The following is a 21,048-nucleotide window of genomic DNA, read 5'->3' as shown; positions in this document are numbered from 1 at the left end:
CGGGACCGGGAGCGCAGCATGGCCCCGCCGGGCCCGGAGGGCGGCCGAGGTGAGGCGAGGCGGGGGCGCGCTTTCCCCCGGGAAAAGGCTGTTTTACGGATTAAAACACCCGCCGGGGGCGGGGCGGGGGCGGGATGCCGGTTCGCGGCTCCGCAGTCGCCGGCGGCGGGTGGACGGGACGGGACGGCCGCGCCGTGTCAGCGCCGGGGGTCGCCCGGCCGCGCCGCGGGGGCGGGCGGTGGCAGCTCCGGCGGTAAGGCGGCGAAGCGGTGGGAGGGCGCCGGGTGGTCCCGTCCCCCCCCAGCTCAGGCGCCCGGTCCGTGTCTCCGCAGCTGCCGCCGGTGCCATGGCCCCCGGGAAGAAGATCACGGCCCGGATCAAGAGGACGCTGCCGGTGAAGGGCCCGCAGGCGCCGACGCTGAGCGAGCTGATGCGGTGGTACTGCCTCAACACCAACACGCACGGCTGCCGGCGCATCGTGGTGTCCCGGGGCCGCCTGCGCAGGTTCATCTGGATCCTGCTGACCCTCAGCGCCGTCGGGCTGATCCTCTGGCAGTGCGCCGAGCTCCTCATGAACTACTACAGCGCCTCGGTCTCCGTCACCGTCCAGTTCCAGAAGCTGCCCTTCCCCGCCGTCACCATCTGCAACATCAACCCCTACAAGTAAGGCACCGGCGGGCGCTGGCAGGGAGGAGAGGGTGGTCCCCAGCCGCCGAGGTCTCCTGGCGAATTCGTCATCCCCTCACCAGCCCGGCACTGAACCCCTTCCCAGGCTTGGCCCGCTCCACCGCGGTGCTGCTCGTCGGCAGTCTTTCCCAGCCGCAGGTTTTCCCTTTGCGGCACTTTGAGTAACGTATCCACCTCTGTGCTGATGCTCTTCGGACGCACGTGGATTATAATCACGCCTTTCCCTTGCTGCCCGCTGAGCTAGACTCAGTTGATTCAGCTTTCTGCTCGAGACAGTCCCTGGTCAGCTCCTTGGTTCTCTTCAAATTCCCTTCTTCCCAGGACCAAAGTTCCAGGATTACAAACAACGGCGTCTCCTGAAGAATGGAAAGGGAACATCTGTCACTCCTCTGTTGCCTCTTTTTTTCCTTATAGGATGCTTTGACTTTATCAATCAACAGTACTTTTTCTCCTGCCAAATTACACTTTACCTTGATCTCTGTTCTGCTGCCAGCTATCCACCCTGCTCCCTGTAGGTGATCCAGCTCTCCCGTGTCTCTTGGCACAGACACAGAAGTCTTATTTCCACATGCTCTGCCTCCTTGGGCTTTCTAACACAACCTTCAAGGAGCTTGGGAGTCTGTGAGGGCTTTCTCTGTAGTTCAGTCTGCTTTGCTTCTTATGGTCTGTGCTCTGAGATCTCTCCGAGAGTATGGCTGTGTCTACCTGCACCGACGTAAATTGATGTGGTGGTAAGAGAGATCGATGTGAGTCCACAACAGAGAATTCTGTCCTGAGCAATGAGGTTCACAGAGCAGCGGGCAAAACGCTGCAGCTAGGTGGTGAGGTGAGATGGGATGTCACTTTCTATCCCATTGTCTCCAATGCAGGTACAGTTCCATGAAAGACTATTTATCTGAATTGGACAAAGAGACAAAAAAAGCTTTGGAGACTTTCTACGGATTTTCAGAGGGCAAGACCAAGGTGCGCCGGTCGGTGGATGAGTGGAACAGCACAGGGAGCGACTTCTTCAAACAGATCCCTTTGCTGAAGTTTGAGGACTTCTCTAAGACAGCAACTGACCTTCGCAGTGGCCAAAAGAGGAAAATTGAGGGCAGTGTCTTTCACAAGGATTCGTCCATAGTGAACTCTGGGGACTCAAATGATATCATCGGCTTTCAGCTGGTAAGTGTTGCTCTTCCTTGGCCAGCAAGTTCCCTGTGGGGCAACGAAGGGGTGTTTTGGGTTGGTATCCCTCTGGCCAGTGTTATTGCTTGCTTAGGTGGCTCTGTAGTGAATAACACTCCCTCTGCTCTTTTGCCCATTCTGCCATGCCTCCATGGCTGCCTGCAGATTCATCTCCAGCTCTCTGGAAGAGAAATACCTTCCTGAAGTCTACCCAAATAGACTTAGTCCCTTCCATGACCTTTCCTTTGGGCCTGAAACACGTGATCTTATCACTTAGCCATGCATGAAAGGTCTCTGATGCCCCCTTGTTCCACTATAACTTCATACGTAGTTATTACTGTGGAAGAGAAATGGTGTCACACATACCTTGTAGAATACATAACTTCATTTCTTCTGAAACACTTTTTCCCCTTTGTAATTATCAGTGCGATGCAAACAACAGCAGTGAGTGTGCACTTTATACATTCAGTTCTGGTGTTAATGCTATCCAAGAATGGTACAAGCTGCATTACATGAACATCATGGCACAAATTCCCCTGGAGACTAAAGAAAAATTGAGTTATTCTGCTGATGACCTTCTGCTGACATGTTTCTTTGATGGCCTATCTTGTGACAAAAGGTCAGTGCACAGAAAATACCTGCCAGCTTAACAGCTTACTTCCAAGTACATAATATGTAGGAATTGAATATTTGGTATATCCTGAATTCCAGCAGGAACCGTTTCCATTTTTAAATGAAAGCAAACATTTGCGTCTTCATGAACTTAATTATGCTCTTTAATTTCATTTGTCTTAGTGTTCTGCTGTCCACATTTCAGATAAACCTATGTTTTTTGGCAGAATCAAATCTACCTGCTTATGAGTGTGGCAATGCACTTCTTGTGCGTCCTGGTGGCTGGAGCATCATCCCTTTGTACTGGGGGGTAGCAGCAGAGTTCCCCCATGCAGTTGTGGGGATAAGCTTGCGCTTGTACTCGGGTTTAGCAATTTCCCCACTGCCATGTGCAAAGCAAGCTGCTCTGTAACTCTCATTACTGAAGGCATTTTGCATGTGTCTGGGAGCATGCAAATGCATAACAGCTTTTCCTGGAAGGAAGACATTTGCTTGAGTGGGAGGGGATGTTCACAAGAAGGACAGGAACGTGCTTGAATCAAGAGGGTGTGTCCTCTCGCCCTCCCCTGCATGACAGTGGCTGATATCTTTTCTGAAAAATTAAGATTTGTGTTCCTTTAGACACTTGGCTGTCAAATGAACGAGGACTCTGTCCCTTCCCACTCTCTCAGCCCCCATTCCCACATGAAAACCTGTTAAACTTTTCATTTCCTGATGCTATTAAACCAGATCATATTTCCATGTAGTTTCAAGATATTAAGAAAAAGACCCACACTTTTCAGCAAAATAAATTGCTTGCCAAAAAAAAAAAAAAAAAATATCCAGTCCTGCTATGTCTCTGCAAAAACAAAAAGCCCAAATCTGCTGATTTTCCCCCACAGACAGTTAAAACTGCAGAGGGCAATGTAACAATATTCGATTTCTTTCAGGCACTTTACTCGATTCCATCATCCCCTGCATGGCAATTGCTATACCTTCAACAGTGGAGAAAACGGGACAATCCTGAGCACGTCCACTGGAGGCAGCGAGTACGGTAAGGAAACTGAGTTTGCAGAGGAACTATTAGATAACAAACAAGCGGTTCAGCGAACTGGATCCTACTGGAGAGTGATTGATGTGTTGGCTCTAGATGCGCAAGCTGATTGGGGGAATGCTTGTTTGAACTAGTGCAAACTATTGCCAGAGAATACAAAGATAATATCATTGCATCACTAATGTTTTCCATCTGAAATTACTGCTTCCCAGTTATATAACTTTTTAAAGTAATTTTCAGCCACGTTCTATGGAGACATGATTTGTTTGCTCTACTTGGGGCCACGGAGGGACATTACTTGCTGCAAGCGTCTCAGTCTAGCACTGCAAAGGCTTTGCTTGGTTGTTATGGTTCTACTTAAGGCCAGATAACATTAAATAAACTGTGCTGCCCTCCCTCACCAAAAAAAATGGCTCTGGATTCTGGTGTAACTAACTCTGCTCCTGCCTTGTCCCTGTTCTTCAGGATTGCAGGTTGTTCTGTATATAGATGAAGCCGACTACAACCCCTTCCTGGTGACATCCACAGGAGCCAAGATCATTGTCCATGACCAAAACGAATATCCCTTCATTGAAGACATTGGCACAGAAATTGAGACTGCAGCAGCCACCTCCATAGGGATGCACTTTGTGAGTGACAGCAATCTTGTCTCCAGGTGCATGGCACCATTTCCTTGAAACAGATGTAAATATGAACCGATACGATGTTTGAACATAGGCAGCAGCTGGAAGGCATCTAATACCTCACACTTGAGCAGCTGAAGTGCCCTGACGAAAATCCTGTGATAGCACTTTTCTGAACAGTTTTCCTTTGCACAGAGGCTGTTGGAAAATCAGGTCTTTATAAACCAAACAGCTACTGGGATTTTGTTTGTTCTCCCTTTTCTCCAACACTTTGGCTTTCCAGGGGATTTTTTTTGTTTGTTTTCACAGCAAAATCCACAACCACAGAAATGTGTTGTCAAGTGCCTTGTTTAGCTTTAGCAATAAGCAGACAAATTTGCATCCCACGCAGGTTCTGGGGGCAGAAGAGAATGAGCTGGAGCTGTGGGTAACCCGTGTTAGGGTCAGGTCTGTAAAGATGACTGCAGCGCAACCCGTTTAACTGTTTTGTGGGTGTAAGTCTCGTTTTGCTGGGTTTCTTGCTATCCCAGCTGTAAAAAAAACCTCGTGGGCAGAGATTTTGCCTTTGCCAGCTTAGTGAAGCATCTTGATGTTGCTGTTAGCAAGGGCAGGGAAGGCTGCAGCTCCAAATTTCCCCGTTACTGTAGTGCAAACAAGGCATTTGACCCAAGGGGTTTCCTCCCCTGGTAGAGAAGTGAAAGCAGTGCCATCAGGCAAGCCAGACTTTGCCCTTTCATCTAGATGGGCTGTTAAGTGAGCATTTTAGTTCTGCCTTTTCTTCACTGATGGTTGGGTCAAATGCATCAGCCAGCCTGCTTATCTGTCCTGGCTGGGTGTGCCAGATCTAGATAGTCCACGCATTAGAAAAGACATTAAAAACAGGACTGATGTTTTTTAAATGTGCAAATAGTTAACTATCTTCCAGCTGTCTGGAAAACTGTGGCAGCGACTGCTTGGTCTAACCAGTGGGGATAAATGCCACCTAAAAAACGAGAAGTGAATAGGAGGTATCAGAACCAGAACAGTTAAAAGGAGGCAAACTCTCACAGGACTATTTCCTTTATAACTATTACACTGTGCAGGAGAAAGTCACCGCAGGCAGAGTCTCAATATTTAATGTAATATTTTCCTGGCACAGTAGATTTGAACTGTTGCATATAGTATAAAAAACAAGATTGAACAGATCTCGGTGGCTATGTTCAAAAGATATGGCATGAGGAAGTGATCTGATTGCATCCTAACGTAACAGAGCAAAACCTGGTCATCACTGTACTGCCAGTAAAAGAAGACTCCAGAGAGCCTGCCGAGGGGGAGTCGCAATTGTCAGGACAGGGCTCCACCATGGAGGTGCCGGATCAGTCCTTGTACCCACATCCAAGTACATGAAGGAGGACACAGTGGACATGTGCCACACTCAAAGCTGCTTGCTACAGGCTTGAGCACGGCAATCACTGTTTTCCAAATGCGAATGTCAGTGTCTAGGTTATCGCTCATGTATTTCTGCAGTGTACTAGGACTCCCCCCCGCCTCCAAAAATATTCCAAGATGTTTGGAATGCAAACAAGGCATTGCTTGGTAGGAGTTTCAGTGCTTTAGTTAAATATTTAGTTTGGAAATTATTTCAGTGCCTGAATGAACAAGTAAGCTTTTGTAGGAGTATAAGCCACAACAAAAAAATTCTATACAAAGGATCTATCATCTGCTAGAAGATACAGTGGCAGACTGAGGCAGGTGTCCTGGTATTAGATTGTCTGCGGAAGTTACAAGCATATTAAAAGCTCGTTGCTTTCAGTTTTCAGAAGTAATCAATCTTTAATATTGAAATCACATATTTCTGTGTTCCCTCCAAAGAGAGATTTGAGCATCCTTCTAAAAGAGCTGACTTGCACCATACATGCCTGTAGCCTTCTATTGCTGCAGACAAAAATGGTAATGCTCGCTATCAGCTTTGACCTCAGTAACCTGTAGATCTATAGTCAATGCCTTAAAGGCAAGCAGGCATTTCTCAGGTTCCTACTAAATTGAATCTTTGTAGGATCAGCCCCTAATTTTAAACTCTGTAGAGAAAGGCAGGTGAATGGATTCTTAAATGGATGACATTTCTTGTGGTTTCAGGCCACTTTCTTTGTTATAAAGTGGATAATTACTGCAGAAAGATAGTAAGAGTTTAGGGCTGAGCGAGGTAAGGCAGTCTGCAGGAAGCAGACAATGTAGCCTGAATTGGGTCTTTGAGTCTCACAGCTCCCAGCCCTGGTTTCAGCAGACCTCGCAGGCGCAGCACATGGCATTTCAGAGCTCTTTTCTCTGGGCAGAGATTGCAGGACAGGAAAAGGTGTTAGCATTCATTGGAGAGGAAGGGTCAAAGCAGTACCTGGAAAAAGTCCTGAAGGAGATACAAACATTTGATTTAGAGTGATTTTAGAGAGGTGCTGTTGAGCACTAGCGGAGCCTGAAGTGCTGTTTTACCCACAGAACAGGAGCAGCCAGTGCAACAACAGCTCAGAAAGGTGTGGGTCTTCACAGAAAACAAAACAAACAAACAAAAACAACCAACCAACAACCCTGCTTCCCTCAAAACACAAACACACATCCTGGATAAATGATGCATAGCCTCTAGGACTTTGCAATGAGAGAAAACACATGTGAATTACTCTGCTTTGAAAAATCCTCACTGTTATGATTATACCATCTCGGCATTCCTGCAGAGGTTTTCAGCGAAGGCAGCAGATAATCCAGACAGAGCAGTGTTTTGGGAAATGGATATTACAAACCAAACCCCCCCCCTTGTTTTGACAAGTGATTGACAAATCATTTGAGATGGCAGAAGGTAAACATGCTGTTCAAACCTGCTCCATCACTTACAGTTTCAGAATTATGATGAATTACCACTAAATCCTTTGGTTTCTCTGTGAACTCCAAAAAACAAGATTTGTTCTTTTCTGGTTCTCAGACGCGGTCTCGCAAGCTGAGCAAACCCTACAGTGACTGTACGGAGACTGGTGCTGACATACCAGTAGAAAATCTCTATAACAAGAGCTACTCACTCCAGGTAAATCTGTTACATTTGTTTTTATCAGTCACTTGAAAACTACCTTCATAAAAAGCTTTACAATATTCTGTAGTTCAGGATCTGAGATTGTGAACAGTCCAGGTGTAGGGTCACTGCTTTTAACCACTGATATAAAATACCACAGCACTTTTAAAAATCCAAGTTTTATTCCTAAGTGGTTGATGTTTGAAGTTCCCTTAGGCACCCTGTTAGATAAAGAGAGAACATTAGCTCATTAGGCAATTTTCAAGCAGTGTGAGACTGGAAAATATTGGCCAAGTAAATGTTGCAGCTTAGTAACCCTTGAAGCCAGAAATTGTGACCTTTAGGACTCCAAGAATAACAGATACCATCTAATCAGTATCCAGATAGTAGGATGTTTGTTTACAGAGTAAGTTTCCACTAATTTTGCATGGTTTCTGTAATTGGGTCCTCCTGGAGAGTGTCAGTTGTTCTGGCACTCTCTACTTGAAGAATTGTAATTATATTAGCTGGTGCCTACTGCAAAGCCTGTGCCTAGGCTGGATTTTTATTTTATGGGGTATTATACCTGAACTCTGCTGTGATGTATTGCCAGGTAGGATCACACAGACATTATCTCAGGTTTTTAATAACAGTACTTCACTGAAACTTGGTGCTCAGGAGGGCTGGGACTGGGACCAAAAGGCTTGATGACTGGGATTTCAAAAAGAGAAGTTCAGTTCCAGCTTGTTCCAACTGATTAAGTGTTTTAGCACAAAACACTGACTCTACTCCCCTATTAATCCTTACAACTTCAGGTCTCCAAATAGGCACCAACACAATTTGGTCAAAGCTGTGAACATTTTCACCAGTGAGTCACTTCCCACACCTAGTTGTTGATTCATGGACCACATGCCATGGCAGACTGAAAACCTTCTCCGTGGCTGTGGAAAGACCAACTGCAACACTGAAGCTTTTGATGGCTATAGGGGAAGTGGGGGCATTCACAGACCACCCCCCCTCAGAAAGAATTATATTCTTATTTCTTGCACTAGAGCATAAATCCTCCATGGTACTTTCTGCCTGTATTTGTATTCACTAGCAACAGAGCCTGAAGGCCCAGTGAAATGGGGTTCCCATCTCACTGCTACTATGATAAACAGAGGATGTTTTTAGGTGCATACAAGCCTGGACTTTGGTGCTGCAGAAGCCCAGCAACCTGTGCTTTTTAGACACCAGCTCTTGGTCTATCTCCTCCAGATTTGCCTGCACTCCTGCTTTCAGAAGGCCATGGTGGACTCATGTGGCTGTGCCCAGTATGCACAGCCCTTACCTGCTGGGGCAGAGTACTGCAACTACAAGAAAAACCCCAACTGGAGTAAGTACTCAAAAACCTCCCTCATTGCACGTGCTTCAACCACCTGCTGCCAGCGACAGCCCTCCACAGCACCATCCCCAGTCAGCACAGCCCTGCCTGCACTGAGCACCTTCCCAGCCACACAGCGTGCTGGGAACAGGCAGATCTGCTTTAGCCCACTCAAGACCCAATACCGCGGAGCCTAAAACTGCCTCTCTTGTTCAGATTGACTTGTTTCTGACAGTTGTCCTAATTGCTTGTCATTTGTGCACACCACAGAAGTGTCAAGTGGAGGACTTGACTAGGTGAGGCAATTGTTCACACCTATAGCAAGTGACAACCACTTCTCAGAGTATTTTGCAATATTTATAGGGTAAATCTTTTTATCCCCACCACGTAGGTGATTGGCCACAAAGGCCACCTACACCCCAGAAGCCCCACTCCAGCACAGGTAGCAAGAGATCATTGCTTTTCTTTCCAGCTTCTCGTACACATGTCTTGCTCCCTTCTTGCAGTGTACTGCTACTACAGACTGCATGAAAAGTTTGTGAAGGAGCAGCTAGGCTGCCAGCAAATCTGCAAGGACGCCTGCAGGTAAGTCCTGCCCACCACCAGAGGTAAAATGCTGCATGGGAGTTGGAGCTCACAACTGACAGCCTGTCTCTCTCTCTCCAGCTTCAAGGAGTGGGCACTCACCACCAGCATCGCCCAGTGGCCATCCACCGTGTCAGAGGTCAGTTCCTAATTGCGCTCCACCGTGACAATAGCATGCCACAGCAAGGCATTAAATAAACCCAGAGGTTGAGCACGGAAGCAGGGGGCCCTTGGGGTATTTGTTAGCACTTCAGTGATGCTCCTCCCAGAGGCTCAGTCTGTAGTGTTGAGGTCAGGACTTCCCCTCCAGGAGTTCACCATTAAACTAAAATTTGGCTTGTGGGCTGGGAGATCCCCTCAGGGATAGCTGGCCCATCACATGCATTCAGTTCTGGCACCCAAGGTGGTTCAAGGAGGTGTGGAGTGTGAGCTCCCTTTCCAGGGGATTTCTACACAAGCACACACAGCCATAGCAGTATTTTCTGTCTTTTTTCCAGGACTGGATGCTTCGAGTTCTCTCTTGGGACAAAGGGCAAAAAATCAACAAGAAGCTGAACAAGTAAGTTTCCATGTATGTGTTTCTAGCTTGCACCTCAAGCTCAGATATAATCTCAGCAGCCCTAATGATGGCAATTGGGGAAAAAGCTCCCTCAGATTGGCCCAGCCCTACTGGTCCAACTGGTTATTTGCATAGTTTTTCAGTACGTTTCATGTTATTGTTTTACTAAACCCTCAGCCTGCCTTCTGTTTCTCCTCTCAGGACGGACCTCGCAAACCTCATGGTGTTTTACAAAGACCTGAACGAGAGATTCATTTCGGAGAATCCTGCCAACACAGTAAGTGAGCGCAGCAGTTCCCTGCTCAGTGCCAGGAAGACACGTCTCTTCCTCCCAGACAGGCTGGAAGTTTTCCTCTGGCCAGGGAGCAGTCCCATCCAGGCAGGGGCAGGAAACCATCCTCAGACCATGCACCGTGGCGGGGGGGGCCAGTCCTGCCCTTTGCAGCCCTTTTATCCAGGGCTGCTTTTCAAACTGTCTGGTTCTAAGCCCTGCACTGGGGTAGCCTGCGGGCTGCCTGTGGTAAGCACAGCTCTGCATCCCTGCTGAAGCAGGGCAGGAGAGGATAACACAGGCAGCAGAGGAAGGTCCCACTGCATTTGGTAGCACTCACAGCAAACCCTGGGTACCCCAGCTTGACACAGCCTCCCTGCATGCCATAACAGTGCCATGGACGCGCGTCTGGTGCCCGCAGGAGCCGATAACCTTGCGCTGTCTTTTCTTCCAGCTCGTAATTCTTCTTTCCAACTTCGGAGGCCAGCTGGGCCTTTGGATGAGCTGCTCAGTCGTTTGCGTCATTGAGATCGTCGAGGTCTTCTTCATTGATTCGCTTTCCATCGTAATGCGTCGCCAATGGCAAAAGGCAAAGAAATGGTGGAATGACCGAAAAAGGGAACGGCTGGGGAAGCCACCGCAGGCTGACAACCTGGAGAGGCAGTGTCACGATAACCCTGTCTGTATCGATGAGGACCTGCCCACCTTCAACACCGCCCTCCGCCTGCCGCTGCCCCAGGACAACCCCTTGCCCAGGACTCCCCCCCCCAATTACAGCACTTTGCGGCTAGAGACTGCGTTCACAGAGCAGCTGCCCGATACGCTAGAGGTTGGGCAACACTGACGCTTATTTATCCGCCCATCCAGGTGCCAAAATAAGAGGTGGGTGCTGGACCCACGTGTCCAGGGATGAAAGGCACACATCCAAACAAGCACTGAAGGGCTGTTGGGTCAGACCCTTATTCAGGGATTGAACTTGCAGTCAAAGCTTCTCTGAGCAAAGCTCAGACACAAAACCCAAGGGCTCAGAGACATTAGGAACTTCAACCAACATCAATTCTCAAGTTAATCATTGCAGGAGATGGCTGGAGCAGGATGTGGCACTGAGCTAGGATGTCTTGCCAGACAGAGACATAGAACCAACTGACACACCCCATTGTATGTGGGCAGGAATTACTCCACAGCAGAAGATTGATGCCACATTGAGTATTAATGCTAATTGCTCTCTGCTGTGTGGCTTGACTTGTGGGAAAAACCCGGGGCTTTTAGAAATGTAGCATGACATTTGAAGGAAGGGGTATGACAGAGGTTTGGGAAGAGCACAAAATGGATAAAAAGGAAAGCTCTCAAGCTGAATTTTGATTAGGAACCTGATTCCAAAGGTGGCCTGAGGAGCTCTTTATTCTGAGATGAAAGGTTAGGATAGCCATAGATGTGCTCATAGAGCAAGTTATTACACATCTTGAGTAGGAGTACCTAAGTCATCCCAAAAGAATCATCTGAAAAGGGCATGAAATCTAATTTGGATCGCAATAGTGAATTGCATACTCTGCAAGCTTGTTTCATTTTACATCGCTCAAGCTGGCCATTAAACGTAACCTCAGAGGAGCTCGTTAAGCAGCGCATGGCCTTGGCCCCACGTGACTTCCCAGAAGCCTCAAAGGGAGCTGGCTGCTCTCTTCCTGCTCAACCCCAGGCAAGGACTTCCCTCCTGTGGCTGCCCGGTTCACCACCCCGGAGCTGGCAGTGCCCAGGGAGGTGACGGAGCCACGCAGGGCTGGAGCTGCCTTGAGCTCCGCACACATCCCCGAAGGGAGTTGGCCGGAGGATACATCTGCCCCACTGGTCGTCATCCACCTTGCTTACGCCCCTTCCATTCCACAGTGCTGCACCAACACCCTGCATCTTGCCTCCTGTGCACCATGCCATGCTGCTTCCACCACGCCAGACCCTCCCCGCAGTGCAGGTGGGCCAGAGGCTGCTGCCTGCACCCACCCGTGGAGAGACCTCCAGGGCACCCAGCTGCGGTGGCAGCTCCCTTCCCCTTGCTCCCAGTTCTGCACCTGACTCTTTGCTACCATAGCCGATTCTTAGCTGCCTAGAGTACGCTGTGTAGATGTTGAGGATGAATCTAGCCTACGCTGGGTTCGCTGCGTAGGGGTTTTGTAGAGCAAGAGTGATTCAGAGCGTGTGCGCGCGTGCATGTGTCAGTGTAAGAAAGTGTCTCTTTTCCTTTCTCTATAGGACAGTGAAAATCCAGAAAGGTTCTTTAACGTGCAATAAAACGTATTTTAACTGAATTATTTAAAAAGCTGATAAACTGAAGAAAAATAAAGATATATTTTTGAATAACTGCTTTGCCTTTTTTTTTTTTTTTTTTTAAATCAACGATAAGCAAGTTGGGCATCCCAAAAGATTATGGGACTAGCCTGTGCCTGCCCCGGGGCTGCCAGGCACCCTGGGCTCCTCTGCAGAGGTGGAGCTGTGCTGCAGAGTGCTGCTAGACCTGGCTCAGGAGCAGGCAGCAGGGAGGCCAGGGGTGCAAGCAGGTGTGCAGTGAAAATGTCTTTCAGAAATCAGCATGAGCCAGCAAGGTGACCAAAAACGCTGGAACCTCAGGTGTCCCCAGACAGTTCCATTCCTGGGCAGTCCTTTAGAGACCATAGGAGAAGAGAGAACTGGGTTTGCTCTGCCTCAGAGCCCCCTCTCTAACACACAAAGGTGAGGTGCTCAGAGCATTTACTTACCAGAGCAGGTGCAGCACCTTTTCCCCTTGTATGAATAATCCTTGTGAGGCAGAAAGCCATGGAGTAGCTAAGAAACGGGTTACTTCATTGTGAACTAAATACTGAACTCTACTGAACTCCTGAGTCATCAAACACAGAAAACTAACTGGGACACTATGACCATCAGGTCTGTCACACACCAAACATCATAAAGCATTTCAGAAACTCAGCTTGGAGTTTACGGGAACAGGCAGTAAAAACTGTGGTTTCGTGATATGCCCTCGTCTGCTGCTGCAGCCGCTGCTCTGAGAGTCAGCCTCTTCCCATGGGACAGTATTCCCAGGACACTCGTGGCGCACAGTGGGAGCCCAGCCAGCCCCAGGCAGGGCTTGGGAGCAGGCAGCCCCCCGCTTGCCCGCAGCCCCCCGCTCACCTTCTGGCCCTGGGATAGACCTGCCTCTCGCTACCAGACCTGGCCGCGGTCACAGTGTCCGGGCTCCTGGGCAAGGACGATGATGGCCCCAGTCCCACAGACCCACGACTGTGGCTTCATGGCACTGTGGGGCTACAGGGGAGCAGCTGCAGTACCCAAAATCACAGCGAAGGCACAGGCAGCATTGCAGGCACAGCACTGCCACAGCTCCGGGGCAAAGGATGGGCTGGGGAGAGGTGTGGAAACAAACCTGCAGCAAGCAGGTGCCAGTGACTCATGGGGAAAGGCTGCCTGCACGCCGGGACTGGCCCTTTGGAGGAGAGGAGGCACAGCGGGCGAACCCTGCTCAGCTCTTCCACAGCTCCCAGCAGCAGCCGCTGCTGGAGGGGGGAAAGTTGCGGGTGATGGAGGAGCTGCTGGGGTGGGGGGTGAGGAGGAGGAAAATCCAGCTGCACAGAGAAGGTTTGCCAGACGGGAGGAATCTGCCGGTGCCTCTCCCAGCAAGTGATGCCCTGACAGAAATAGGGTTTGAAAACGCACGGAGCCTGCCGGCCTTTCTCTGTCCTGCTGGGGAAGGGACACCTCCTTACACCACATTATGGAGTCTGCTGGCCATACCCAGGGCTGGCTTTGTGTCCCTTAATCCACAATTGCCCCGTAACAGCCTTCAGGGGCATGGACCAAATCTGGTTTTTTCCAAGAAATCTTCCCAACCAACCCTAACCCAAATAGCTCAGGCATTTTGCTTGTGAGTGCCTGATTTCTGTAGTTACTGTCCTGACCTACCCCTGTCCCCCAAAGGAGCACTGCAAAGGCTATGTGGGCTCCGTCCTGCCGTGAGGAGTTTGGAGATTGGTTTGTCCAAGCTGCGGTGGAAGCAGTTACAGAGCAGGCGTCAGTCCCGCTGCTGGCCTCGCCTGCTGGTGGCTTTCCCAGTGCTCCCAGCTCCTTTGGCACAAGTGTGCAAATACCTGCCATGCAAGTCATGCAGAGAGGAGCAGCCGTGCAGAGACAAACTCCAGTTGCAGCACCAGGACTTGCTGCTTAAGTGCTTTTGAGAATCAAAACTGCTGGGCAAAGGCAGTTTCACTGAGTGGAAAACAAGACTCTCATCCTGACTGCTTGTTTCACGGCTCAGCATGAACAGCCAGCACAAAAGTGACTCAAAGACAGGACAGCCAAACACAGGAAGGATATGTGGTTTCCCTATCAGACAGAATTTCACCTGGTAATCCAGAGAAAAATGGGAGCATCCAACCTCCCAGACAACCAGCATGAAAAACTTGCCCAGAATATGACAATGAACAATAATTCACAGATTCCTTGGAAAACACATCTGAGATGCAGCCCGGCCCCATCCCAGTCCTAGCTGGCCAAGGCACCGCTGCCCCAGCCCCACGGACTGCAGCAACTGGGGGAGTCAGCCTGGAGGGGTAACTCCAGCCTCCCTCAGAGCAAAGGGATGGCTGCCCAAAGCTGCTCCCAGCAGATGCAGCCAGGCAGCGCTGATGGGGTTAAAGGCTGCCCGGGCCCCTTTCCACACTGGGTGACATTGCAGTGGTCCACAAACAGGTTTGGGAGTTAAATGCCTCATTAATATAAATGGGGCTGGGGAAAGGCATCTCCAGCACATGCCTATGGAAAACGCTTTCAGGTTCTGAGCCTCTGCTTGTGCCCCACTATAAGGCACAGCTCTGGGGAGGCTGGGACATGGCTGGAGATTACGGATGTTTTAATTTTACCCCTTCACCTTCAGGGCAGGGTAAGCCAGCTCAGCATGGGGAGGTTTCTCCTCCAGACACCCACGAAGGGGCCCGCAGGGCTATGGCAGCTCTGCTGCTGAGTTCTCCAGCCAGACCTCCCAGGAAACACCCAAGCGAGGGGCTCTGCCCCGCGGGAGCCCACCCATGCCTCCCGTTCAGCTAAAGCCCCGTGGTCTGGGACATCAGTGCTACCTCACCAGCAGCAGCCGCAGCTGCCACCAGACCCCAGGGGCCAGCTGGTGACACACTAAAGCCACAGGTGTTCTTGACAGGCAGCAGCGACTTCCCTCTGCTTGGAGCTGCGGCCAGAGAGCCCCAGACCAGCACTGCTCCTGGGGCCCAAACCGGCTCGGGAGGCTGTGGCGGCCGGGCGTGCAATACGGTGGCTGCTGGCAGGCAGGTACTTTATTGTACAAAATCATTGCCTTGGCTTGAAAGTCCCACTGCCCATCTCAGGCGACGCTGCAGTGGCGAGTGCCATGCAGCCGGAGCCGGGCACCCCCTGGAGCAATTCCACACTGCCAGACGCCAGGTCTGAGCCATCCCCACCAGCCCAGCCTGCGCTCGGTGCCTTGCAAAAGCCCTTTTGAGCAACCTCAGCCCCAGGAGGGCTGCCAACAGCCGGAGCATCCCGAGCACACACCCAAGCCGTGGCAGCAGCAGAGCAGTTTCAGGCAAGCGTGAGTCAGACGTTCGCCCGTGATTGCAGCAGCTGCCCTCTGCAGTGGCATGCTGTGACACACTGTGGCACGGCTCTTGCACTACTAATCCCAATGCCGGCATCTCCCTGCGAACAGGACAGACCGGGAGGTGCGGAGTCATCGCCAATTCCCCATGCCTCCGCTGGCACACACAGATAACACAGTCAGTGGGGTGGCTGGGCAGCGCTGGTCAAGGCTGATGAACACCGGGAAGAGCGAGAGTCGGGGCTGAGTGTCACCGATGCCTAAGGAGGGGAAGGAGAGAAGAAATCCCAGGCCAGGCTGGGCAATCCCACCCGAGAAACCGGACTTCCCTCCTGTGCAGGGGGAGGCTGGAGATGCCACTCGGGCTGTGGGCCAGCGCTGGTCCCAACCCTCCCCGCTGCTCGCAATGTCTCCTGGTGCCCCATGCCATGCCGGTGGCTCAGTGCCATGCTGCTCCCGAGGAGCAGCGCCGGCAACAGCCCTCTCTGCCAGATGCCCAGGCACCGGGCTGCTCAGCCACATGTTAGGCGGGGGCTGCCGGGCATTGGGGTGCGCTTGCCAGCCTACAGCCGCACAATTGCTCCCAAAATGAGCGCTGGTCTGCAGCTCGCAGCAATGCATGCGCAGAGTGCTCGATGCTTTCTGAAGCAATGGCACACTTCGCCAACCACATCGCTCCTGAACAGCTTTTCTCTTGGGACTGATGCTTTCTGGCAGCATGGGCACCCTGATCCCTTGGGGTTTTTTATGAAATCCCTTTCTCCATCTGTACCCCTTCTTGCCAAAAGCAAAGGCTCTTCTCCCACACCCTGCTCATCACACTCATCCGCTGACCCCGCTCCAGAGCAGTGGGGGCTCTGAACACCCCAGCCCTGGGGAGCTGGGGGTCGCGGGGTGGTGGGGGCGGTGGGCAGGGGCTCCGCCAGCCATCCCTGCGGCACCGGGCGGAATGCTGCGTGGCAGGTTCCTGCAGCAGCCGGCCACGCTGCACCGGGGCTCTTCCCTTTGGCCCAGGCGAGAACAGCTGCGGGCTCGGGGCGCTGACCCGGCAGCTGCGCCTGCTCCCCTGCCCGGTTGCAACACAGCCCGAGGTATAAACAGGGAAACACACCCACCCTCGGGGCCGCAGTCAACATGATCCTGACTTTTTGTTGTCTCTTGTATCATGACCCGTGCTTTGGCACTTTCCTGTAACACTCCTGCACTGCCTTGTGTCTCCCAGTCTTACACTCCTGCCTCTGTTTCCCTTCCAGAAGAAGCTGGGTGGGAGCTGCATCCCGCTCCCGCCGGCGCAGTGCCCGGCACTGCCCCAGATGCCATTTGCACCCTGGCAGACTTGCCATCAGGCAGCGCTCCTGAAAGCAGCGGGACGCGAAGCGCAGGAGGGGATGCTTGCCAGCGAAGCCTTTATTGGGCTAAGTGACACGAACCAGTGTCACCCCAACCTGCCTGCCTCCTGCCCACATGAGAGCAAACCTCCAGGCAGGGGAAGAAGCCCAACACTGTCCAGCATGCCGATACGGGATCACTTCTGTCTCCATCCACTCATGTACTTTGCCTGAACAAGCGAAGTGTAAAATGTGTGTATTCACCAGATGTATTCACCTGCAATTTCAAACGTGCCACAGTCCCAGTGGAGCTGTGATCACCGTGAAGTGTGGCTGAACGCAGGTGCTGGCCAGGGACACGGTGAATCACACTGTTTTCACAACACCTCTTGCTGCAGTACCTTCCTCACTTGTGTTTTAAGACCTTCTCACACAAGTTTACATAATGACAAGCTGTTCCCTGAGATAGTCATAAAGGGTAACCATCCTCGTTCTTGTTACAAAAAGTCATCCATCACAAAATATTTCACATTTCCCCTAGAACAGGGGAGAGGACCATAAAGCACTGGCCCATGGGGATCTCTCTTTATGGTGATCCACCCTGCCCGGTGCTACGCTGGCACGCTCCCTGGCCTGCGTCGGGGCAGCGTGGCATCCCCAGGGCCGGACCCCACCCGCAGCTACCGCATCTTTAGATGCTGGAGTCATGGCAGGCTGGTTATTTTTTTCCAGTAAACTTCTACAGCAGAAAAGGCAAATGAGTGCAACTAATTGCCTGTCACACCAATTAGTTACGAAGCAGGTCTGGGGAAACCCCACCGGTGACAAACCTCTGCCCGGGCGCACAGCCTGCCGCGGCCCCACACCCAGAGCCTGCTCGGTTTCACCCACCCCGAGGAGCGCAGCCTCACTGGGGCAAGTCGAGATTCGACGATCAATGTCACGGTCGCTCAGGCTGGAGGGAGCTGTGCCTGAGCTGAGTTTTGCCCCATTCCTCCCATGCCAGAGCCAGCAGCGTGGCTCGCAGAACCACACAGAGCAGTGGTACCCGCACCTCAGCAGCACGAGCCCCGGCACGGACCGAGCCCCTCTCCCACCAGCTCCGCAGCCAGGCCATGGCCACCGGCTGACTGTGCTGTGCCAGGCATGCAGGAGCTGGGCCCGGGGAGGACCCCTTCCCTCCCCTCTTCTTCTGCTTGTAAAACAAAACCAGTCTCAGTTTTACTGCCTGATCTTTGTAACCCGCCTGCTGGGATGGCAGCGCTGACTACCAATACAGGGAGAGTGATGGCCATGGCAATGGCCATGGCAACGGGCGCGCTCCTCCCTTGCAGCAGGGCTTCCTGCAAACCCCAGAGCTGTCCGACTGGCAGTCAGGCTGCAGACGTGACTAATATTTACATCTTGCAGCCCCTGCTAAATGGCAATCTAATTAGTGGGTGTGGGTGTGCTGGCAGTGCTTATCATCAGACGTCAGCCATAGGCCGGGCAGTTGCCCACATAGTCCTGGAAACCAGGCTGGGAGAGGGGCTGCTCCGGAGGGGACGCCGGCAGAGGCCAGGCAGGTAACGCGGGGCAGCAAAGCCATGGCACCACTCCCGTTTCTGGAGCCCAAAGAGACTTTCCAAATCCTCATGAAACCGCTGAGCACTGAGGAGTGACCGGGGTCTGACGGCTGCCACCGCAGCTGTGCTGGGCTGGGACTCCCCAGTAGAACCTCACCTTCCTCCTGCCCTGTGCCAAAGGGCATAATTTGGCCAAAAGCAATACAGATTTACACAGATACGAACAAGTCATACATTTTCTCTAGTGACCTGAACTCAATCCTACTAACAGGGTTGTAATTTGTGGGTGATTTCCTCCCTACAGAGCTGTCCTTGGGTCTCTGCGTTGGGCTCTGGTCCAAGCACCTCCGCTCTTCTTTGTCTTTATGTACAGGCCTAAAAACCAGCCCAGAAACCTTTTCAGCCTTTTTCGTATGTACTGCAGACACCATTAAACTATTTTCCTTTTACCAGATAAATTTAGGACCAGTTGATATTTTCGAAAAACTACAGATTAGACTGATGGTGCCATTTTCTGGGTTGATTTGCCCCATGTATCCAGTTTCTCAGCTGTATTTAGCTGCTGTCAGTGGTGTATCATGCCAGCACAACACTCCGATGCAGAACACAATGGCTGGGGTGCAGAAGAGCTTTCCACAGTGTATTTCAGCTGTATTTTTAGCAGGAGGTTTTTGCTTATGAAATAAACTTTCTCATGAAGCAAGTGAGAGAGACAACAGCAAGTCAAGCCAAATTCAAGGTCATTTGGCTTCACTGGCTTCACAGCTGATGTTTCAAACCACTGAATAAATGGAGCCTGCTCTATTTTCAGCATTAGAGCTGCCAGTGCAGGTAACAGACATTGTTCTCTGGGGAAATAAGCAGCGATAGAAGGGCAATTATTTTGACAGGACAGAGGTTAGAAACTGGGTAAGTCCTGGTACTCACCATCGAACCTGTTCATTCTAGCTTCACTTGGAAATACTGTTTAAACACAATCCCGCATTCCACTTCTGACATAATGGTAGGAGGTACACTTGTGCAATTTAAAAATAAAAATCCCTTTTGTTCCCAAACAACAAAACATGGGGACATTTGGGAAAGTCTGACCAAGTCCTGATTGAACAAGAACCTGTGATTACTCTTCCTAGCAAGAGGCAATCGTTACCTTTTACAATGCTCTGCAGTGATTTATAGTTCCAAGGAGCTTTATACATGTTTACTGTTCTCTTGTGAGGAGTTAACGTCTCCCACAATTGCTCAAGATGCTCAGAGTTTTACCTCTAAACTATGATTGTACAGTAATGTTGGGTTCAGGGATCTCACCCCACGGCATGCAGTGCACTGGCCCCAGTTTAGGAAAATATGGAAAATAAATGGGGGGGGCGTGTGTCTCTCCACCTCCTCTGAGGGATTAATTATGTGATCAACAGGGATCAGTGTGCAAGACACATAAGATTGAGATTAAGTCATAAAATCCAGAAATGCATGCTAAACACCATGAAAATCACAGACAACCTGGCTATGAGGGTGCTCATGAGGGCACCGAGCCGTGTTCAAACTACTTGCATTCAACGCTCAGAAGCAAACAAAAGAGCTGCTTCGTCTTTTAATTTGTCATTTTATGGAAGCAGAGCTCATTTCTCCTGGCAAGAGACTGTCACCTTTCAGGCTCAGTCTGCCAGTGCCACCGAGGCAGAGTTCTGCCCCTTCTATTTAAGCATCAACATCTTCTGTAGCCTGCACTTGAAAGACGTGCGGTGTACAAAACAGTCCCAGGAAAGCATGCCCAACAGCAGTCTTGATAGTAAACACAGCTGGTCAGGGAGGCTTTTTTTAGGGAAAAAAAAAATTTATATATATAAGATCTCATACATCTTTTAAAAAAAGATTATAAGATCTTTTAAGAAAAGGATTCTAAAACTGTTTCAAAATACTAGTGCAGTTCATCTGCAGTTATTTAATCTGTGACAATTCTGTGACAATCTGTCACAGGGGGATGGTTGGCACGAGGGAAGCCAAAGCAGCGAGATGATGTCCTGGCACCTGGGACATTTCAAACCAGACCGTAAATTGCTGCAGTGCAGGGGTCAGGGCAGTGGCCACAAGACCTGGTCCTGCTGCAAAAGTCTCCCTGCACCTTCCAAGTGACTGCCCGCATCCCAGCTGTGACCTAAGCGCGCCTTCCCTCATGTCTGCCATGCTAATAGGACTTTCTCTTCTTTTGGGGAAAAAACAAGGACGGGTGCTCAGCGGGATGGAGGCACAGCTTCCTCACTATCCTGTGAAGCGGGAGCGGGCAGTGCCACAAGGAGATTTGTGCCACTGACCCCGCGCTGTCCGGTGGTCTTGGTAGGACCAGGAGCAGCAGAAGCGGCTGCAATTCCTGGGGGGGTGTTAGGAAAAGAATTAAAATTACTGCAGAAAAAAATTAAAACAAGAATTAAAAAATCAAACCAAGCATTTAACGAAGCCCGGACGAGCCAAGACTAAACTGGGAGCCACTCCAGCTCGAAGGAAGGCAGGGTTTAGATGCACCGTCGGTAATGACAAGGGGCGGGCTGGGGCGGGACCGGGGCGGCGGAGGCGGCGGGGCCGGGGCCGCTCTCAGCGGGGAGCGCTGCCGGAGCCGCCCGGGCGGTAGGTACGGATGGG

General features: G+C 51.0%; 1 protein-coding gene across 1 annotated transcript; it reads left to right on the top strand.

Annotated features, from left to right (window-relative positions):
• Nucleotides 1-12: 12 nt before the first annotated feature.
• On the top strand, nucleotides 13-11,886 carry SCNN1G (sodium channel, non-voltage-gated 1, gamma subunit). The gene is made up of 13 exons (XM_010570521.1): nucleotides 13-49; nucleotides 333-663; nucleotides 1,557-1,851; nucleotides 2,280-2,473; nucleotides 3,396-3,499; nucleotides 3,965-4,128; nucleotides 7,073-7,171; nucleotides 8,393-8,510; nucleotides 9,005-9,083; nucleotides 9,165-9,222; nucleotides 9,581-9,642; nucleotides 9,844-9,919; nucleotides 10,368-11,886. Exons 1-13 carry the CDS (start codon nucleotides 19-21, stop codon nucleotides 10,755-10,757), a joined length of 2,001 nt encoding a protein of 666 aa, XP_010568823.1. The 5' UTR covers nucleotides 13-18; the 3' UTR covers nucleotides 10,758-11,886.
• Nucleotides 11,887-21,048: the final 9,162 nt, after the last annotated feature.

The sequence above is a fragment of the Haliaeetus leucocephalus genome, unplaced genomic scaffold, assembly GCF_000737465.1.
Source record: "Haliaeetus leucocephalus isolate CR32 unplaced genomic scaffold, Haliaeetus_leucocephalus-4.0 Scaffold295, whole genome shotgun sequence".
Lineage (NCBI taxonomy): Eukaryota > Metazoa > Chordata > Aves > Accipitriformes > Accipitridae > Haliaeetus > Haliaeetus leucocephalus.
The sequence above is the reverse complement of the archived record's forward strand: the minus strand, read 5'-3'. Positions and strand labels throughout refer to the sequence as shown.

Bases quoted from the DNA above. Each gene is read 5' to 3' on its own strand.
- SCNN1G (XM_010570521.1), top strand. From the start codon at position 19: ATGGCCCCGCCGGGCCCGGAGGGCGGCCGAG. The intron at 2,474-3,395 runs GTCAGTGCACAG...GATTTCTTTCAG, and splicing joins GGCCTATCTTGTGACAAAAG to GCACTTTACTCGATTCCATC. The intron at 8,511-9,004 runs GTAAGTACTCAA...CCCTTCTTGCAG, and splicing joins CAAGAAAAACCCCAACTGGA to TGTACTGCTACTACAGACTG.